This window comes from Pseudophryne corroboree, chromosome 11 (genome assembly GCF_028390025.1).
Source record: "Pseudophryne corroboree isolate aPseCor3 chromosome 11, aPseCor3.hap2, whole genome shotgun sequence".
Taxonomy (NCBI): Eukaryota; Metazoa; Chordata; class Amphibia; order Anura; family Myobatrachidae; genus Pseudophryne; species Pseudophryne corroboree.
Window position 1 is genome coordinate 362,662,465 of NC_086454.1, and position 19,675 is coordinate 362,682,139.

Below are 19,675 nucleotides of genomic sequence, written 5' to 3' on the forward strand. Positions count from 1 at the left end.
CACCTCCGGCCGGCTCCTAGTATGAACTTACACCCCTGTACCTTGACTACTGCCACTGGCACTGCATGTTGTTGCTGTGTGGGCAGAATGCCTCGATGCATCTGTCCATCCCTAAGACCCACTTTCCCATGGCAGTTTTGTTTTAACATTCAGTATGACAGTAAATACATTAAACTATGGGTCCAACATCTCAGATACTTCAGTTTACCTCTGAAACCATTTTTAAAGCTGCATTCCTAGGCGTAAATACATTTCAGCATAATTCCTTCTGGGTTTACGACGCGTTAGCTGCATCTGCAGTAAGAAACCTTTGTATTTTACAAATCAGATATTTTATATACACTGTATTAATATTGTTTTTGTGCTTGTTTGCAGGGATGGAGGAAGCTAGTTTGTGCCTTGGAGTTTCATCGGCTGTGCCTGACGTCGACTCTCACCTCAATAACTCTTTGCTTAATGGCCAGTACTCAATGAGTCAGAAGCTGCATCAGATCACATCTCAGCTCAGCCACGCCTTCCCCGAGCTGCAAAACCGTCAAAAAAACGACGACAAGTCTGTAACAACCATAGAGGAAAAGAGTCATGCGTCAATGACCGGTCAACCAATCAGCAGTCAGATGGCCCTGTTAGCCAACCAACTGAATCGAGAGGTTGATAGTGGTCTTAATGGAAGAGTTGACTTGCAACAATTTCTAAATGGACAGAACCTTGGCATCATGTCCCAAATGAGCGATATTGAGGATGATGCCAGGAAAAATAGAAAGTACCCTTGTCCGCTCTGCGGCAAGCGTTTCCGTTTTAATAGTATTTTATCCCTTCACATGCGCACTCACACTGGGGAGAAGCCGTTTAAGTGTCCATATTGTGACCATAGAGCGGCCCAGAAAGGTAACTTGAAAATCCACCTACGCACTCATAAACTCGGTAATCTCGGCAAAGGTCGAGGGAGAGTCAGAGAAGAAAACCGTCTTTTGCATGAACTTGAGGAAAGAGCAATACTAAGAGACAAACAGATGAAAAGTAGCCTTCTCCAACCTCGCTTGGATGTGAAACCACAGCAGCAGCACTTACAGCAATCTCCACTATCTAATTGTCATATCTCTATGCCAGCTAATCACAGTACATCTGATATTTCCAGTAAGGTACCGTCTCCCAAGCCGGCAGTTGTCCAGGAGGAAGCAGTAGCTCCTACAACCGGATTCAGGTGCACTTTTTGCAAAGGTAAATTTAAAAAACGAGAGGAACTTGATAGACACATTAGAATTTTGCACAAGCCTTACAAGTGCACTCTTTGTGATTTTGCTGCCTCTCAGGAGGAAGAGTTAATTAGTCATGTCGAGAAAGCTCACATTACAGCTGAGTCGGTTCAAGGGCAAGGGTCCAGTGGAAACGGAGAGCAGGCGGCCAATGAGTTCCGCTGTGAAGTGTGCGGACAGGTCTTCAGTCAAGCTTGGTTCTTGAAAGGCCACATGAGAAAGCACAAGGATTCTTTTGAGCACTGCTGTCAGATATGTGGGAGAAGATTCAAAGAGCCTTGGTTCCTGAAGAACCACATGAAAGTCCACCTGAACAAATTGTCAGTCAAAAACAAATCCCCCAGTGAAGCGGAGGTCCCCGTGTCCATCAGTAGTGCTTCACAAGAGTCTCATGCCAACCTCTACTCCAGATACATATCCTGCTTGCAGAGTGGCTTCATGTCTTCGGACAAAGCAAGCTTGAGTGAGCATGCTCATATTTACAACAAAGGAGATTTGAAAGATAAGGAAGTTCTAGGTAAACTACTGTCCCCCATTGCTGGTTTGGCCCACAGCATGTCTGAAGGTGATAAGCATTCGTTACTTGGCTCTCTCAACCTGGTGCCTCCTCTGAAATCTAGCTGCATAGAAAGACTGCAGGCAGCAGCCAAAGCTGCTGAGATGGATCCTGTGAACAGCTACCAGGCCTGGCAACTGATGGCAAGAGGAATGGCCATGGAACACAGCTTCCTGTCTAAAGAGCAGCAGATCCAGCGCAACCACGAAGACACCTTAGCGAATGCAGTTATGTTTGATAAAGAGAAGAGGGAGTATGTGATTGTAGGAGCAGATGGCTCCAAACAGAAAATGCAAACTGATTTGGTCCATGGCTCTAAAATGTGCAGTCAGAGAGATGTGTCATCCAAACTTGAACTTCTAGAGAACACTAGAGATTTCTTGTCCCATGGTAGAAACCGTGGGCTCGATTACAATATGCAAGGCCATGGTGCCTTGAAAGATAAGCCAACGGAGTGTCCTGATTGTGGTAGGGTCTTCAGAACCTACCATCAGGTCGTTGTTCACTCACGAGTCCACAAAAGAGATAGGAAGTCAGAAGAAGAAGCAGCGATTCACATGAGTCTCGAGGAGCGTCGCGGGTCAGGGAGTGATCAGGAGTCTCAATCTATAAGCCGATCCACCACACCAGGATCATCTAACATCACTGAAGAGAGCGGAACCGGTGGCGCCCTTTCCCAAGCTGGTAGTGCACAGGAAGACAGTCCGCATCCATCATCACCTTCATCTTCAGGTATGACATTACATATATACCTCCAATAAGATTTACAAAAACACTCAGACAGCTGTTTTTAAAGGGTTGTACAGAAGTCAGGTAGTAAGTGTCAAACACTAGCTTCCACTGGACTTGTCCAAAATATGAATGCGCTATCTGATTGGTCGTTGCAGACCAATATTGCCTGTTTAATACTTTACAGACCACTGTTTGTTGTAGACCTTTACAGGAACGCATGTGTACAACCCCTTTATAATATTATATATAATATTAGATAGATGGATTTACAGTACATACACTATGGGAATATGGGCGTTCCTGTAGCCTCAGTTGCATCATATGTTAAAGTTGACCTGTAATCTACACACAAATACAGTAGGTGCGGCCAAATTTGTATTTAGAATATTTGGATTATTTGTTCAGACAACAAAATGCCTTTCTCCATTGTACGTAAATCCCAGGTCTACATTTAACACTTTTATCAGGTGGCAATTCAGTTACCGGTGATGTGCAGTCTCAATATTTGGTGATGCACACTGCGACTGTGTAGGTCACCGCTCATAGCAGTACCACAACATCACTTTTAAAGGATGCAAAGAAATAGCTGCAACGTCAGCGGCCGCAAGGTTCCAAAGAAATGGTGGGATCGTTGGAACCTCGCATCTTTCACCGCTAATTGAATTGCCCTCTTAGTGCTAAAACCTAGAACTGTCCTGGAAAATCAAAACTCGTGACAAATCCAAGATTAATGTTTTGGTGCCTTTAGCTCACAGTCAGGAGGACTGCGACTCGTAATTGCTCCTCCCACTCGCCCTTCTCTTCCATCGCAGTTTTAAGCCGGGTTAAAAAATAAGTTTGACGATTCCATGTTACAGAAGCATCAGAGCCCTGGCAGGCAACATGGCGGCATGTAACAGCAAGAACATAAAGTATTTTAAAAAGCCCTGTAGGCATCAGGAATCCAAACAGATGGCCGGTAATTCACTGTGCAATACGCAGTCCCTGGCCAGTTTGGGATGCAGTCCAATATCCCTAGCAGTAGGGATTCTGAGGTATGGATTTGGTGATCAGTGAAGAGGCCGATGAAAGTTGTGTCACTGGTAAATCTGCAAAAAGGAAAGGGGAAAAAAAGGAGAAGCTTTTACTAATACTGTAATCATCCTGCCGGCCTAACGAGAGAGGAAATAAAGACATAACACAATAACCTGTTACTATTAGCAACATTGATTTCTGCAATCAGGCATTTAGTCTGGAAAATAGGCGACAGTTTGAGGAACCTCCAGGCAGTGATGCCCAGTGGTAAAGATTTGATGCGACTAGTCTGCGGCATCATGGTTCTGTCTCTCCTATGACTGAGTTCATATCTTACCAGCAAGTGTTAGGACGGAAAAACCGTCCTCCGGGTCCACCAGGATCTAACTAGCCTGGCAAAAACGTCCATTGTATTTAATGGCCAGTATTTCTTTCTTTCTGGAGCGGAAAAAATGTTATAGACCAATCTGTCTCTAGAAGAATGTAATTACAGAGGAACTATTCCTACCCGCCCCCTAAGAATACAGAAATAACACATTGCATACGGTGGCTGAACTGACCTATACCAATGTATCGTATTGTCATTTGCACTTCCACTTTCTGATGCCTGATATTAATACTCCATGTTATTGTCAGCGCTGCATCATATGATCAGTGCTATGTATCCAGTATAAATCATAATACAGATATACTGTATATTCCACATTTATAAAAAAAGAAAAATTACATTTTGTAACTTTTCATTTGAAGACATATTTCACAGTTTCGGCAACTATTGTACTTTGATTTCTCTGCAATATCAGTGTGTCGCAGCATTGAAGAGGATTGCTCTAGAAATAACTTATAGAGGCAGATTCAGTTAGCCCTGAAGGCGCTATAATGGCTTCTGTGCGTTACGTCACGGAAGGCTGATTCTGCTCTCAGCCTATGGGGGTGTACGCAGAACACCCCACAACGCAGACTATCCCTGGTGGCTCACATGTAATCGATTTCTGCTGCATGTAGGTGTCAAGTGGTGGCTAAGCCTTATAGACTGTTCCCCAGCCTATAGGCAATCTGGGGTCTAGGCAGTGATAAGAGTGGAGAAGTGAGCCAGTGGAGAAGTTGCCCATGGCAACCAAACAGCTGCTCTGTATAATTTTATAGTATGCACATTATAAATGTTATGTCAATGCTGATTGGTTGCCATGGGCAACTTCTCCACTGGCTCACTTCTCCACACTTTTCACTGCTTCATGAATAGAACCCTCAGTGCATTAAAACATTCGCAAATCTAGATCAAACCATAGCCAAAGAGAGCTCTCGAACGTTTACAGTCATAGATACCCCCCTTCCCCTCAGCTCTTGTTGTAGGAAAATGCTCAATGTTGCCCATAAATATTATTATTATTATTATTATTATCCTTTATTTATATGGCGCCACAAGGGTTCCGCAGCGCCCCATTACAGAGTACATAAATAATCAAACAGGAAAACAGCAACTTACAGTTGACGACAATACAGGACAAGTACAGGGTAAATACACATAGTTACATCAGCAGATGACACTGGAATAAGTATCAGGTGGCAGAAGACTGCTGGATGTGGTACAGTTGAAGATTATTAAAGTAAGAGAAAGGATAAGCACATGAGGGAAGAGGGCCCTGCTCGTGAGAGCTTACATTCTAGAAATAAATACACATGTAAATTATGTATATGCACAGATATGTCACAAGACAGCATCCTGCAATATCTGTGTTTTAGAGATGACCCGGTCTAGTCTATTTCACACGTTTTCTGTAACCACAGAATTGTTGTTGTTTTTTTAAATACCGCTTTTCCTTTCATTTAGTAAAATACACATCCGCCTACCATCTCTCTATATAAAGCGGATTAATGAATAGGGAGCCAATGAATGCCTAGTATGGAAAATGGGCGGGGTTTCTAATTTACGCTCAGCCACATAACAAGAGCAACTGCAATCCTACATTATGGCACCTGGATTATAATTACACTGTACATATTAAATCAGGTAGTGTTTGGTGTTTAATGAAAGGTGGCGTAACGGGTTACATTTGTGAACCTTTTACAGACAGACAGACACACACACACGCACACACACACACACACACACACACACACACACACACTACTGTACCCTGCTTATTAGGTTAGTCATATATTCTGTGTAGGATCTATACAACCCCATACGTTAATCAGTGACCTGCGGTTCCTCACCATATGTGTAGCTATATTTGTAACACTTGTTCTTGAACAGTAATTGTATGATTTTGTTATTGATCAAAGTTGACATTTCTTTTAAGGATTGCAGACAGACCCCAAATACAGCAAGAATACGACAAAATAAATAATACATTAGCAAATACTTGGGAAAAGCAAAAAAAAAAAAAAAAAGTAAAATGTGCATTTATTTTTAATGGTTGGAAGATTAGATTTCGCAGAGATTACATGATTATCGTTCCCAATGATTATGACTTGTACATTAAGGTGGTTACATCTGGAGACTCTGCTCGTTCCCAAGTGACACATGACCTTGTGGAAATTAGAGACAGATAATCCCACACAGATCTATAAAGAGCATCGACGTGGTGTCATGTCAAGTTCCCTGCTCCAACTGAAATGGTGCATTTCTGGATAATAGACGTCCAGATGTCTCTATGGGACAGGCGGTGCTGAGTTCCCGATAGTGAATGGGGCTGAGGATCTTCTTGAAAATCACTGTAAAACTTTGATGGTCTTCTCAACATTTTCGTTAACTGATGCCAGGGTGTCTCGCCTTGAATACCCCCCCTAAACATATCTCCTCGGATTGGTGTGGAGACACATACTCACCAGTTTCTCAAGGAATTGCACCTGCCCTGAATTTTGAATTTACTCATTTTAACATTCTCAAGACGTCCAGACCTTAAAATTCCCAATTCCCTGATCCCTAGTAAGTGTAAGAGTCAGTAACAGAGCGGGGAAGGCCATTCCGTAGGGAGAAGATCCAGCCTTCTCCTCCCTTGGAGTCACGCTTAAGGGCCCCATACACTAGAGCGATGATGCCAGATTTCATCTGATTTCGGGCATTCGACCTGATATATCGGATGAAATCGGGCATTTTGGAGGTGTTTCCGATCCGATCCGGTGCGCGTTCCCGTGAGCGTCGGATCCGATCCTCCAGATTGAATGTGCTGCACATTCAACAGGTCCAACCTGGTGGCATGGCTGGGATCACCCAGGATCGCCCAAGATACATCGTATGCAAAAGGACAGTATCCGATGTATCTTAGCCGATCCTGCCCCACGGGAGGCTGCCGGGGTGATCGCCTGCGAACGTTGCGACATGTGGTCGCATAAGTGTATGGGGCCCTTTAGCTTGCTGTCCTGAGCCATTCTTATCTTGGGGGGAGGGATGAGGCGTTGGCTCTGGATCCATGCCATCAGAAGGGGTGTGTGGACAGATGTTTGCTTGTTACCCTGGATTCCGTTAGCTTCCCAATGAACGGGATCCCGGTGGTCGATATACCGATGCCGGGAGGTTTTGGGGCCAATGCGAAGTTCAGCTCAAGTCCACATTATGACTGCTGCATTGCGAGCACAGAACTATGGGCCTAATTCAGACCTGACCGCCGCTGTGCGCCGCAGTGCGCCGGCACATGCCAGACAGCCGACGGCCATCTCAGCCCTGCAATCGCCTCTACCTGATTGACAGGCAGAGGCAGTCGCTGGGTGGGAGGGGGCGGACCTGGCGGCATTTGGCCGCCGTTGTAGGGGCCTGGTCCGGGCAATGCAGGTGTGCCTGGACAATGCAGGGGGCGGGCCGCGGTGGCTGTGTGACATCACACGCAGCCGCTGCAACCCAGACAGCGACAACTTGTATCCACACTGTCCATGGTGCATACGACCCGCCAGGAAGCTGGCGTAAATACACTTAGCTACAACTCCACATAACCCTGGCGCCCTCAGTGGACTATGTGCGAATGACCTTTTACCACCCTTTTGTGCCTACCCAGCCGCAAATGTAGATGCAGCTAAAGATACGTCCACTTAGGCTCAGCTCTGCATCTAGGCTCTTTATGTTTTACTTAAGCTGGAACTAGGAACCAATTTGATATCTGTCCCCGCTGTGATTATTTTGTAGGCACATGCCACCTGACCTTAGAAATAATCACTAATGAGGGTCATTCAGAATTGCAAAAAGTCCTGCAGGGATTTTTCATGTGTGCAGCTAGTCTGCCCAGTGATTTTAAGGTGTGTTTATTAAATTGCTTGAAGTGCACCTAGAAATTCGCTTTTCCCACAGAATTGCAACCGGAAGGAAGAATGAAAGTATAGAGATGAGTGACAATCTAATGCCGGGAAACTCAAGTCTTTATGTGGAAGGTTTAATTACTATGTGCCTTCCCCGAAAATACGCTCTGTAATTGTTATCTCTTCACCTCTTTACTTCATTTAAATAACATATTTGCGTGTTTCCTCAGTAAACCACACCCACAGCCCACCCAACTCCTCCTATTTGCTATTGCTACTCCAGCGCATGCCAGCATTTTGGCCCGTGTTCCTCCCAGTATAAATTAATGCATTTGCAATGCACTGTGGCCCCTACCCACCCATCAGCGGTAGGGGTGGGGGTGCTATCAGCGGCAGCTTTGATGTCCCGTGGGGGGTTCTATCTTTCGCTCAGCATGTAGGACCTGGAGAAATAATTTCTGCTAATTACTCCTTTACTGCACAAATGGGGCGGGAGGGAGAACACTAAACTGTAGAAGGGGCATTGGGCTGAATGAAGGGGCCCCGGTATATGACTTCCAGGGTGGTAGGGGGTGTTTAATACACAGGGGACGGGTGGATAGTGAAGTGGGCTTAATATTTATCATTTTCCAGGGGTCAGGGCAGCTTGCTTTACAGCAGATATCTCCAGTTCCTGGAAATAGATTTCTTAGCTTTAATGGGATAAAAAAAAAACTAGAGAGTCCCACCTTTCAGGAGGTACTGGGGACACCTTTCAGGAGGTACTGGGGACACCTCTCAGGAGGTACTGGGGACACCTTTCAGGAGGTACTGGGGACACCTTTCAGGAGGTACTGAGGACACCTTTCAGGAGGTACTGGGGACACCTTTCAGAAGGTACTGCGGACACCTTTCAAGGGGCACTGGGGACTCCTTTCAGGAGGTACTGGGGACACCTTTCAGGAGGTACAGGTGACACCTTTCAGGAGGTACTGGGGACACCTGTCAGGAGGTACTGGGGACACCTTTCAGGAGGTACTGGGTACACCTGTCAGGAGGTACTGGGGACACCTTTCAGGAGGTACTGGGGACACATTTCAGGAGGTACTGGGGACTTGGGGATCAGACTTCAGGAGCCAGAGCAATCCACCAACAAAAATCTAAAACTGCATATTAGGCGTGTGGAGCTGAAGCAGGGACCAGCTGCTGGAAGGCTGATATCTCTGATTTTGGGCATAGTAGAGACGGGCTGCCAGTGTCCACCAAAAGGGAAGAGTCTCAGCTTTTGGAGTATACCCTCAGAAATACTCTAAGTCAGACAGAATCCAAGATATCTGGCTGGGAAGAGCAATTAACAGGCTTGGATGGGGATATCTCCGGTTCCCTAGGGCCGATTTTCAAATATCTGGTACCCCCGGAAAGAGGGGACCCTCAGCTATCAGCCTAGGCTCTTTTACTCCTGGGGCCCTTGGGCAAGAGCCCATTGAACCCATATGAAAAGACGGCCCTGCTTAGGGGCTCATTCAGATCTGATTGCTGCACAGCGGGCGATCAGATCCGAACTGCGCATGCGTATGGCGCGGTGGACGGCTGCAAAGAAGATCACCGGTCAGCGACGGGTTTGTGCGAAGGAGCCATTCGCACGGGCGTTCGCAAGGAGAGTGACAGGAAGAGGGCGTTTGTGGGTGTCAACTGACCGTTTTCAGGGAGTGCTTGGAAAAATGCAGGCATATCCATGCGTTTGAAGGGAGGGGGTCTGACATTAATTCCGGTTCCGAACAGGCTGAAGTGATCGCAGCGGCTGAGTAACTCCTGGGCTGCGCAGAGAGTCTGCACAAAATCTGTTTGTACAGCTCTGCTACACATGCGATCACACACTGCACAGCGAAAATACACTCCCCTATGGGCGGCGACTATCTGATTTCAGGGTTGCAAAAATCGCTGCTTAGTGATCAGATCTGAATGACCCCCTTAGTCGGCAGTTCAAAGAGTTTTTTTTACAGGAGGTGAGGAGACTGTTGTGTGACTACACCTCCAGTCCTCATTTGTGTGCAAACTGGTAATTTGTGTACTGCTTTTCCAGATTTGTTTGAGGTATATGTTGGGCTGTATCTTCTCCTGTTGTGGCACTACAAATCTCAGCATACCTTCTTACGACACTATATTACATTATGTTTGACTTCTTCTCGTTATTACGAGGTTGTCATTAGAGATGAGCGCCTGAAATTTTTCGGGTTTTGTGTTTTGGTTTTGGGTTCGGTTCCGCGGCCGTGTTTTGGGTTCGAACGCGTTTTGGCAAAACCTCACCGAATTTTTTTTGTCGGATTCGGGTGTGTTTTGGATTCGGGTGTTTTTTTCAAAAAACACTAAAAAACAGCTTAAATCATAGAATTTGGGGGTCATTTTGATCCCAAAGTATTATTAACCTCAAAAAACCATAATTTACACTCATTTTCAGTCTATTCTGAATACCTCACACCTCACAATATTATTTTTAGTCCTAAAATTTGCACCGAGGTCGCTGTGTGAGTAAGATAAGCGACCCTAGTGGCCGACACAAACACCGGGCCCATCTAGGAGTGGCACTGCAGTGTCACGCAGGATGTCCCTTCCAAAAAACCCTCCCCAAACAGCACATGACGCAAAGAAAAAAAGAGGCGCAATGAGGTAGCTGTGTGAGTAAGATTAGCGACCCTAGTGGCCGACACAAACACCGGGCCCATCTAGGAGTGGCACTGCAGTGTCACGCAGGATGTCCCTTCCAAAAAACCCTCCCCAAACAGCACATGACGCAAAGAAAAAAAGAGGCGCAATGAGGTAGCTGTGTGAGTAAGATTAGCGACCCTAGTGGCCGACACAAACACCGGGCCCATCTAGGAGTGGCACTGCAGTGTCACGCAGGATGTCCCTTCCAAAAAACCCTCCCCAAACAGCACATGACGCAAAGAAAAAAAGAGGCTTTTTACTGATATTTGGTGTTTTGGATTTGACATGCTCTGTACTATGACATTGGGCATCGGCCTTGGCAGACGACGTTGCTGGCATTTCATCGTCTCGGCCATGACTAGTGGCAGCAGCTTCAGCACGAGGTGGAAGTGGATCTTGATCTTTCCCTAATTTTGGAACCTCAACATTTTTGTTCTCCATATTTTAATAGGCACAACTAAAAGGCACCTCAGGTAAACAATGGAGATGGATGGATTGGATACTAGTATACAATTATGGACGGGCTGCCGAGTGCCGACACAGAGGTAGCCACAGCCGTGAACTACCGCACTGTACTGTGTCTGCTGCTAATATATAGACTGGTTGATAAAGAGATAGTATACTCGTAACTAGTATGTATGTATAAAGAAAGAAAAAAAAACCACGGTTAGGTGGTATATACAATTATGGACGGGCTGCCGAGTGCCGACACAGAGGTAGCCACAGCCGTGAACTACCGCACTGTACTGTGTCTGCTGCTAATATATAGACTGGTTGATAAAGAGATAGTATACTCGTAACTAGTATGTATGTATAAAGAAAGAAAAAAAAACCACGGTTAGGTGGTATATACAATTATGGACGGGCTGCCGAGTGCCGACACAGAGGTAGCCACAGCCGTGAACTACCGCACTGTACTGTGTCTGCTGCTAATATAGACTGGTTGATAAAGAGATAGTATACTCGTAACTAGTATGTATGTATAAAGAAAGAAAAAAAAAACACGGTTAGGTGGTATATACAATTATGGACGGGCTGCCGAGTGCCGACACAGAGGTAGCCACAGCCGTGAACTACCGCACTGTACTGTGTCTGCTGCTAATATAGACTGGTTGATAAAGAGATAGTATACTCGTAACTAGTATGTATGTATAAAGAAAGAAAAAAAAACCACGGTTAGGTGGTATATACAATTATGGACGGGCTGCCGAGTGCCGACACAGAGGTAGCCACAGCCGTGAACTACCGCACTGTACTGTGTCTGCTGCTAATATAGACTGGTTGATAAAGAGATAGTATACTACTAATATTATATATACTGGTGGTCAGGTCACTGGTCACTAGTCACACTGGCAGTGGCACTCCTGCAGCAAAAGTGTGCACTGTTTAATTTTAATATAATATTATGTACTCCTGGCTCCTGCTATAACCTATAACTGGCACTGCAGTAGTGCTCCCCAGTCTCCCCCACAATTATAAGCTGTGTGAGCTGAGCAGTCAGACAGATATATAATATATATAGATGATGCAGCACACTGGCCTGAGCCTGAGCAGTGCACACAGATATGGTATGTGACTGACTGAGTCACTGTGTGTATCGCTTTTTTCAGGCAGAGAACGGATATATTAAATAAACTGCACTGTGTGTCTGGTGGTCACTCACTATATAATATATTATGTACTCCTGGCTCCTGCTATAACCTATAACTGGCACTGCAGTAGTGCTCCCCAGTCTCCCCCACAATTATAAGCTGTGTGAGCTGAGCAGTCAGACAGATATATATAATATTATATATAGATAATAGATGATGCAGCACACTGGCCTGAGCCTGAGCAGTGCACACAGATATGGTATGTGACTGAGTCACTGTGTGCTGTGTATCGCTTTTTTCAGGCAGAGAACGGATTATAAATAAAACTGGTGGTCACTGGTCACTATCAGCAAAACTCTGCACTGTACTGAGTACTCCTAATGCTCCCCAAAATTAGTAAATCAAGTGTCTCTCTAATCTATTCTAAACGGAGAGGACGCCAGCCACGTCCTCTCCCTATCAATCTCAATGCTCGTGTGAAAATGGCGGCGACGCGCGGCTCCTTATATAGAATCCGAGTCTCGCGATAGAATCCGAGCCTCGCGAGAATCCGACAGCGTCATGATGACGTTCGGGCGCGCTCGGGTTAACCGAGCAAGGCGGGAAGATCCGAGTCGCTCGGACCCGTGAAAAAAAACATGAAGTTCTGGCGGGTTCGGATTCAGAGAAACCGAACCCGCTCATCTCTAGTTGTCATTATTTATCCTTACAGTACAAAGTTCAAAAAGTTGAAACGACTTTCAGCTTTCCGAGTGCCTTGCGAGAAGGCTCCGAGCTCATAATATTTGCTGTATTAGTGTAGTTCTGGGACCTTGTTAATTTCAATGGACAGTGTCACGCTCCCTCTTTGCCTGTATCTTCATTTTCCTAGTAAATATTGATGATTCTCAGTGTATTCTCCTCGAACATAAATTTGGTTTTAATGACTAATTTAGAGAACTGCTTTTTTTTTTTTATGCTGGAACTGCGCCTTTTTAAGTGTGTAATCTAGAGCATGAATTAAATACCACAATAAAACATATCTAGCCAAATGAGATAACAGGAATTACTAAAGCAAAACAGAAAAGCTTAACTTCCGAAGTGCAACTTTGCATCTGCGCCTTTCTGTAGAAAAGACCGGTCGGGAGAGCCTGAGAAACGTTGCTTTTTTAATTTATAAAACCTAAGCAATGAATTATTTTCCTAAATAGTGCTCTTAATATGGTAGTAGAGTGGGAGCTAAATTCGGCATAAATTCCTCGTTTCACGGCAGCTCCTGAAGTGATCTCCAGTGCGAGACTCTTAATGAGACGGCAAAAGGCCTTTGTTACCTGCTGTAATTCTTTGTAAATGGGCTGGCGAGACTGACGGGCTGGTGGGGGGACTGGTTTATAAATAACTTCCGCGGCCTGGGAATCAGAAGGGTCATCCCCTGTAATAAGACAGTTATGCAGAATGGCGTGACTGTGCCCGGCACTTTTTGGTTATGAGAGGACGTGTGAATCGGTGAATTGGTGACAGTCACATCGGGGAAATGTGTTTACTCTCCACAATGCTAGGAACTTAGTGGAGTTTTTAAATGACTAAAACGTACATCGGAACCACCAGACACAGCTGGCGTAGCCGCGTACTACATTTTTTTTAAAAGCAGTCTGCGTAAACTAAAATAAATGTTCATGCTTTTACAAATTAAGGAAAAAAAACATTTTTAATGCATAGCCTCCAGTTTATAAGCTCGCATGTGAAGCCAAAGCAATATACTGTATAAAAAAATATTTCCTATATATCTGTCCTTCCGAAACGTTGTATAGTTTCTTTCATACCTAGGCTAGGGGGAGATGTATCAAGCCTTGGAGAGAGATAAAGTACCAACCAATCAGATCCTGACATTTTTCTATGACAGTCTGTAACATGACATGCTGATTGGATGATACTTTATCTCTCTCCACTTTCTCTCTCCAAGGCTTGATTCATCCCCCCCCACCCCAAGGATTGATAAATCTCCCCCAAGTGTACAGACAAGGTACGTGGCAGCAGCTATGCACTGGTAAGGTTCAGGTGTTTGCAATCATAAATTAAGAAGGAAGTCCAGGTAGAGAGCATGTTGTCCCTCCTGGAATGGATCATGGTGGGATGTAAGGATTGTGTATATTAAATTTAAACCAATGGTGTATATTAGATTTAAACAAATAGTATAATGCCTGGGTATTGTTTATAGCTCCACCTAAATGAGAGACAACAATTTAATAAAGTTTTCCTGTAGTGGAACAAAGACAATTTAAACAGCCTTAGCATACACATAGAAATAAAATCTATAATGTATCTTAGAAGAATGCAATAGCAGCAGCCTCTGTAATACTTACACACTGGGACAGGACTCAGGAGGACTATTTGTGTGTCTCGCTCTAGACTCAAATGCTCTTATCAGATAACAGGTTACACTGGGCCCAGACACCCAGGTTATCTATCTCTCCTCTGGTCAAGAAGCTCCATCAGTATCTCTGGAATCCTTATACTCCTGTGTCTCTGCCTGTACTGCATACTATCCCGCTCACATTCTGGCTGCCTGGTACTGCTGTTGCTCAAGAGGGAGAGCTAGTGATGTCAGTGTGCTCAAGCAGTGGGGGCCCCCGATGGAGGGGGGCAGGGTACAGTATTCCTGGCGCACCCCCTTAATCTGGCTACGGTCAGGTTTCAAGTCTTCAATAGCATGTCTCTCCACTCCCAATCATTGGCCAACTTCTAAACACAACACTCCTGATCCTATGTACCATGTCATATCTGGAAACTTCTATGTCAGAACTAGAGATGAGCGGGTTCGGTTTCTCTGAATCCGAACCCGCACGAACTTCATGTTTTTTTTCACGGGTCCGAGCGACTCGGATCTTCCCGCCTTGCTCGGTTAACCCGAGCGCGCCCGAACGTCATCATGACGCTGTCGGATTCTCGCGAGGCTCGGATTCTATCGCGAGACTCGGATTCTATATAAGGAGCCGCGCGTCGCCGCCATTTTCACACGTGCATTGAGATTGATAGGGAGAGGACGTGGCTGGCGTCCTCTCCGTTTAGAATAGATTAGAGAGACACTTGATTTACTAATTTTGGGGAGCATTAGGAGTACTCAGTACAGTGCAGAGTTTTGCTGATAGTGACCACCAGTTTTATTTATAATCCGTTCTCTGCCTGAAAAAAGCGATACACAGCACACAGTGACTCAGTCACATACCATATCTGTGTGCACTGCTCAGGCTCAGGCCAGTGTGCTGCATCATCTATTATCTATATATAATATTATATATATCTGATTATCTGTCTGACTGCTCAGCTCACACAGCTTATAATTGTGGGGGAGACTGGGGAGCACTACTGCAGTGCCAGTTATAGGTTATAGCAGGAGCCAGGAGTACATAATATATTATATAGTGAGTGACCACCAGACACACAGTGCAGTTTATTTAATATATCCGTTCTCTGCCTGAAAAAAGCGATACACACAGTGACTCAGTCAGTCACATACCATATCTGTGTGCACTGCTCAGGCTCAGGCCAGTGTGCTGCATCATCTATATATATTATATATCTGTCTGACTGCTCAGCTCACACAGCTTATAATTGTGGGGGAGACTGGGGAGCACTACTGCAGTGCCAGTTATAGGTTATAGCAGGAGCCAGGAGTACATAATATTATATTAAAACAGTGCACACTTTTGCTGCAGGAGTGCCACTGCCAGTGTGACTAGTGACCAGTGACCTGACCACCAGTATATATAATATTAGTAGTATACTATCTCTTTATCAACCAGTCTATATTAGCAGCAGACACAGTACAGTGCGGTAGTTCACGGCTGTGGCTACCTCTGTGTCGGCACTCGGCAGCCCGTCCATAATTGTATATACCACCTAACCGTGGTTTTTTTTTCTTTCTTTATACATACATACTAGTTACGAGTATACTATCTCTTTATCAACCAGTCTATATTAGCAGCAGACACAGTACAGTGCGGTAGTTCACGGCTGTGGCTACCTCTGTGTCGGCACTCGGCAGCCCGTCCATAATTGTATATACCACCTAACCGTGGTTTTTTTTTCTTTCTTTATACATACATACTAGTTACGAGTATACTATCTCTTTATCAACCAGTCTATATATTAGCAGCAGACACAGTACAGTGCGGTAGTTCACGGCTGTGGCTACCTCTGTGTCGGCACTCGGCAGCCCGTCCATAATTGTATATACCACCTAACCGTGGTTTTTTTTTCTTTCTTTATACATACATACTAGTTACGAGTATACTATCTCTTTATCAACCAGTCTATATATTAGCAGCAGACACAGTACAGTGCGGTAGTTCACGGCTGTGGCTACCTCTGTGTCGGCACTCGGCAGCCCGTCCATAATTGTATATACCACCTAACCGTGGTTTTTTTTTCTTTCTTTATACATACATACTAGTTACGAGTATACTATCTCTTTATCAACCAGTCTATATATTAGCAGCAGACACAGTACAGTGCGGTAGTTCACGGCTGTGGCTACCTCTGTGTCGGCACTCGGCAGCCCGTCCATAATTGTATATACCACCTAACCGTGGTTTTTTTTTCTTTCTTTATACATACATACTAGTTACGAGTATACTATCTCTTTATCAACCAGTCTATATATTAGCAGCAGACACAGTACAGTGCGGTAGTTCACGGCTGTGGCTACCTCTGTGTCGGCACTCGGCAGCCCGTCCATAATTGTATATACCACCTAACCGTGGTTTTTTTTTCTTTCTTTATACATACATACTAGTTACGAGTATACTATCTCTTTATCAACCAGTCTATATATTAGCAGCAGACACAGTACAGTGCGGTAGTTCACGGCTGTGGCTACCTCTGTGTCGGCACTCGGCAGCCCGTCCATAATTGTATACTAGTATCCAATCCATCCATCTCCATTGTTTACCTGAGGTGCCTTTTAGTTGTGCCTATTAAAATATGGAGAACAAAAATGTTGAGGTTCCAAAATTAGGGAAAGATCAAGATCCACTTCCACCTCGTGCTGAAGCTGCTGCCACTAGTCATGGCCGAGACGATGAAATGCCAGCAACGTCGTCTGCCAAGGCCGATGCCCAATGGCATAGTACAGAGCATGTCAAAACCAAAACACCAAATATCAGTAAAAAAAGGACTCCAAAACCTAAAATAAAATTGTCGAAGGAGAAGCGTAAACTTGCCAATATGCCATTTACCACACGGAGTGGCAAGGAACGGCTGAGGCCCTGGCCTATGTTCATGGCTAGTGGTTCAGCTTCACATGAGGATGGAAGCACTCAGCCTCTCGCTAGAAAACTGAAAAGACTCAAGCTGGCAAAAGCACCGCAAAGAACTGTGCGTTCTTTGAAATCCCAAATCCACAAGGAGAGTCCAATTGTGTCGGTTGCGATGCCTGACCTTCCCAACACTGGGCGTGAAGAGCATGCGCCTTCCACCATTTGCACGCCCCCTGCAAGTGCTGGAAGGAGCACCCGCAGTCCAGTTCCTGATAGTCAGATTGAAGATGTCAGTGTTGAAGTACACCAGGATGAGGAGGATATGGGTGTTGCTGGCGCTGGGGAGGAAATTGACCAGGAGGATTCTGATGGTGAGGTGGTTTGTTTAAGTCAGGCACCCGGGGAGACACCTGTTGTCCGTGGGAGGAATATGGCCGTTGACATGCCAGGTGAAAATACCAAAAAAATCAGCTCTTCGGTGTGGAGGTATTTCACCAGAAATGCGGACAACAGGTGTCAAGCCGTGTGTTCCCTTTGTCAAGCTGTAATAAGTAGGGGTAAGGACGTTAACCACCTCGGAACATCCTCCCTTATACGTCACCTGCAGCGCATTCATAATAAGTCAGTGACAAGTTCAAAAACTTTGGGTGACAGCGGAAGCAGTCCACTGACCAGTAAATCCCTTCCTCTTGTAACCAAGCTCACGCAAACCACCCCACCAACTCCCTCAGTGTCAATTTCCTCCTTCCCCAGGAATGCCAATAGTCCTGCAGGCCATGTCACTGGCAATTCTGACGAGTCCTCTCCTGCCTGGGATTCCTCCGATGCATCCTTGCGTGTAACGCCTACTGCTGCTGGCGCTGCTGTTGTTGCCGCTGGGAGTCGATGGTCATCCCAGAGGGGAAGTCGTAAGCCCACTTGCAAAGCGGATAACTGAGTCCTTGACAACTATGTTGGTGTTAGACGTGCGTCCGGTATCCGCCGTTAGTTCACAGGGAACTAGACAATTTATTGAGGCAGTGTGCCCCCGTTACCAAATACCATCTAGGTTCCACTTCTCTAGGCAGGCGATACCGAGAATGTACACGGACGTCAGAAAAAGACTCACCAGTGTCCTAAAAAATGCAGTTGTACCCAATGTCCACTTAACCACGGACATGTGGACAAGTGGAGCAGGGCAGGGTCAGGACTATATGACTGTGACAGCCCACTGGGTAGATGTATGGACTCCCGCCGCAAGAACAGCAGCGGCGACACCAGTAGCAGCATCTCGCAAACGCCAACTCTTTCCTAGGCAGGCTACGCTTTGTATCACCGCTTTCCAGAATACGCACACAGCTGAAAACCTCTTACGGCAACTGAGGAAGATCATCGCGGAATGGCTTACCCCAATTGGACTCTCCTGTGGATTTGTGGCATCGGACAACGCCAGCAATATTGTGTGTGCATTAAATATGGGCAAATTCCAGCACGTCCCATGTTTTGCACATACCTTGAATTTGGTGGTGCAGAATTTTTTAAAAAACGACAGGGGCGTGCAAGAGATGCTGTCGGTGGCCAGAAAAATTGCGGGACACTTTCGGCGTACAGGCACCACGTACAGAAGACTGGAGCACCACCAAAAACTACTGAACCTGCCCTGCCATCATCTGAAGCAAGAAGTGGTAACGAGGTGGAATTCAACCCTCTATATGCTTCAGAGGTTGGAGGAGCAGCAAAAGGCCATTCAAGCCTATACAATTGAGCACGATATAGTAGGTGGAATGCACCTGTCTCAAGTGCAGTGGAGAATGATTTCAACGTTGTGCAAGGTTCTGATGCCCTTTGAACTTGCCACACGTGAAGTCAGTTCAGACACTGCCAGCCTGAGTCAGGTCATTCCCCTCATCAGGCTTTTGCAGAAGAAGCTGGAGGCATTGAAGAAGGAGCTAAAAGGGAGCGATTCCGCTAGGCATGTGGGACTTGTGGATGCAGCCCTTAATTCGCTTAACAAGGATTCACGGGTGGTCAATCTGTTGAAATCAGAGCACTACATTTTGGCCACCGTGCTCGATCCTAGATTTAAAGCCTACCTTGGATCTCTCTTTCCGGCAGACACAGGTCTGCTGGGGTTGAAAGACCTGCTGGTGACAAAATTGTCAAGTCAAGCGGAACGCGACCTGTCAACATCTCCTCCTTCACATTCTCCCGCAACTGGGGGTGCGAGGAAAAGGCTCAGAATTCCGAGCCCACCCGCTGGCGGTGATGCAGGGCAGTCTGGAGCGACTGCTGATGCTGACATCTGGTCCGGACTGAAGGACCTGACAACGATTACGGACATGTCGTCTACTGTCACTGCATATGATTCTCTCAACATTGATAGAATGGTGG

General features: G+C 45.6%; 1 protein-coding gene across 7 annotated transcripts in view; it reads left to right on the forward strand.

Annotated features, from left to right (window-relative positions):
* ZNF536 (zinc finger protein 536) overlaps positions 1-19,675 on the forward strand; it is a 1,069,084-nt gene that overhangs the window by 530,943 nt on the left and 518,466 nt on the right. For all 7 annotated transcript variants that reach the window (XM_063946047.1, XM_063946046.1, XM_063946048.1 and 4 more), the window contains one exon: positions 376-2,544. In XM_063946047.1, the coding sequence (XP_063802117.1) occupies positions 378-2,544 (2,167 nt within the window). In that variant the 5' untranslated portion in view covers positions 376-377. The remainder of the gene's footprint in view (positions 1-375; positions 2,545-19,675) is intronic.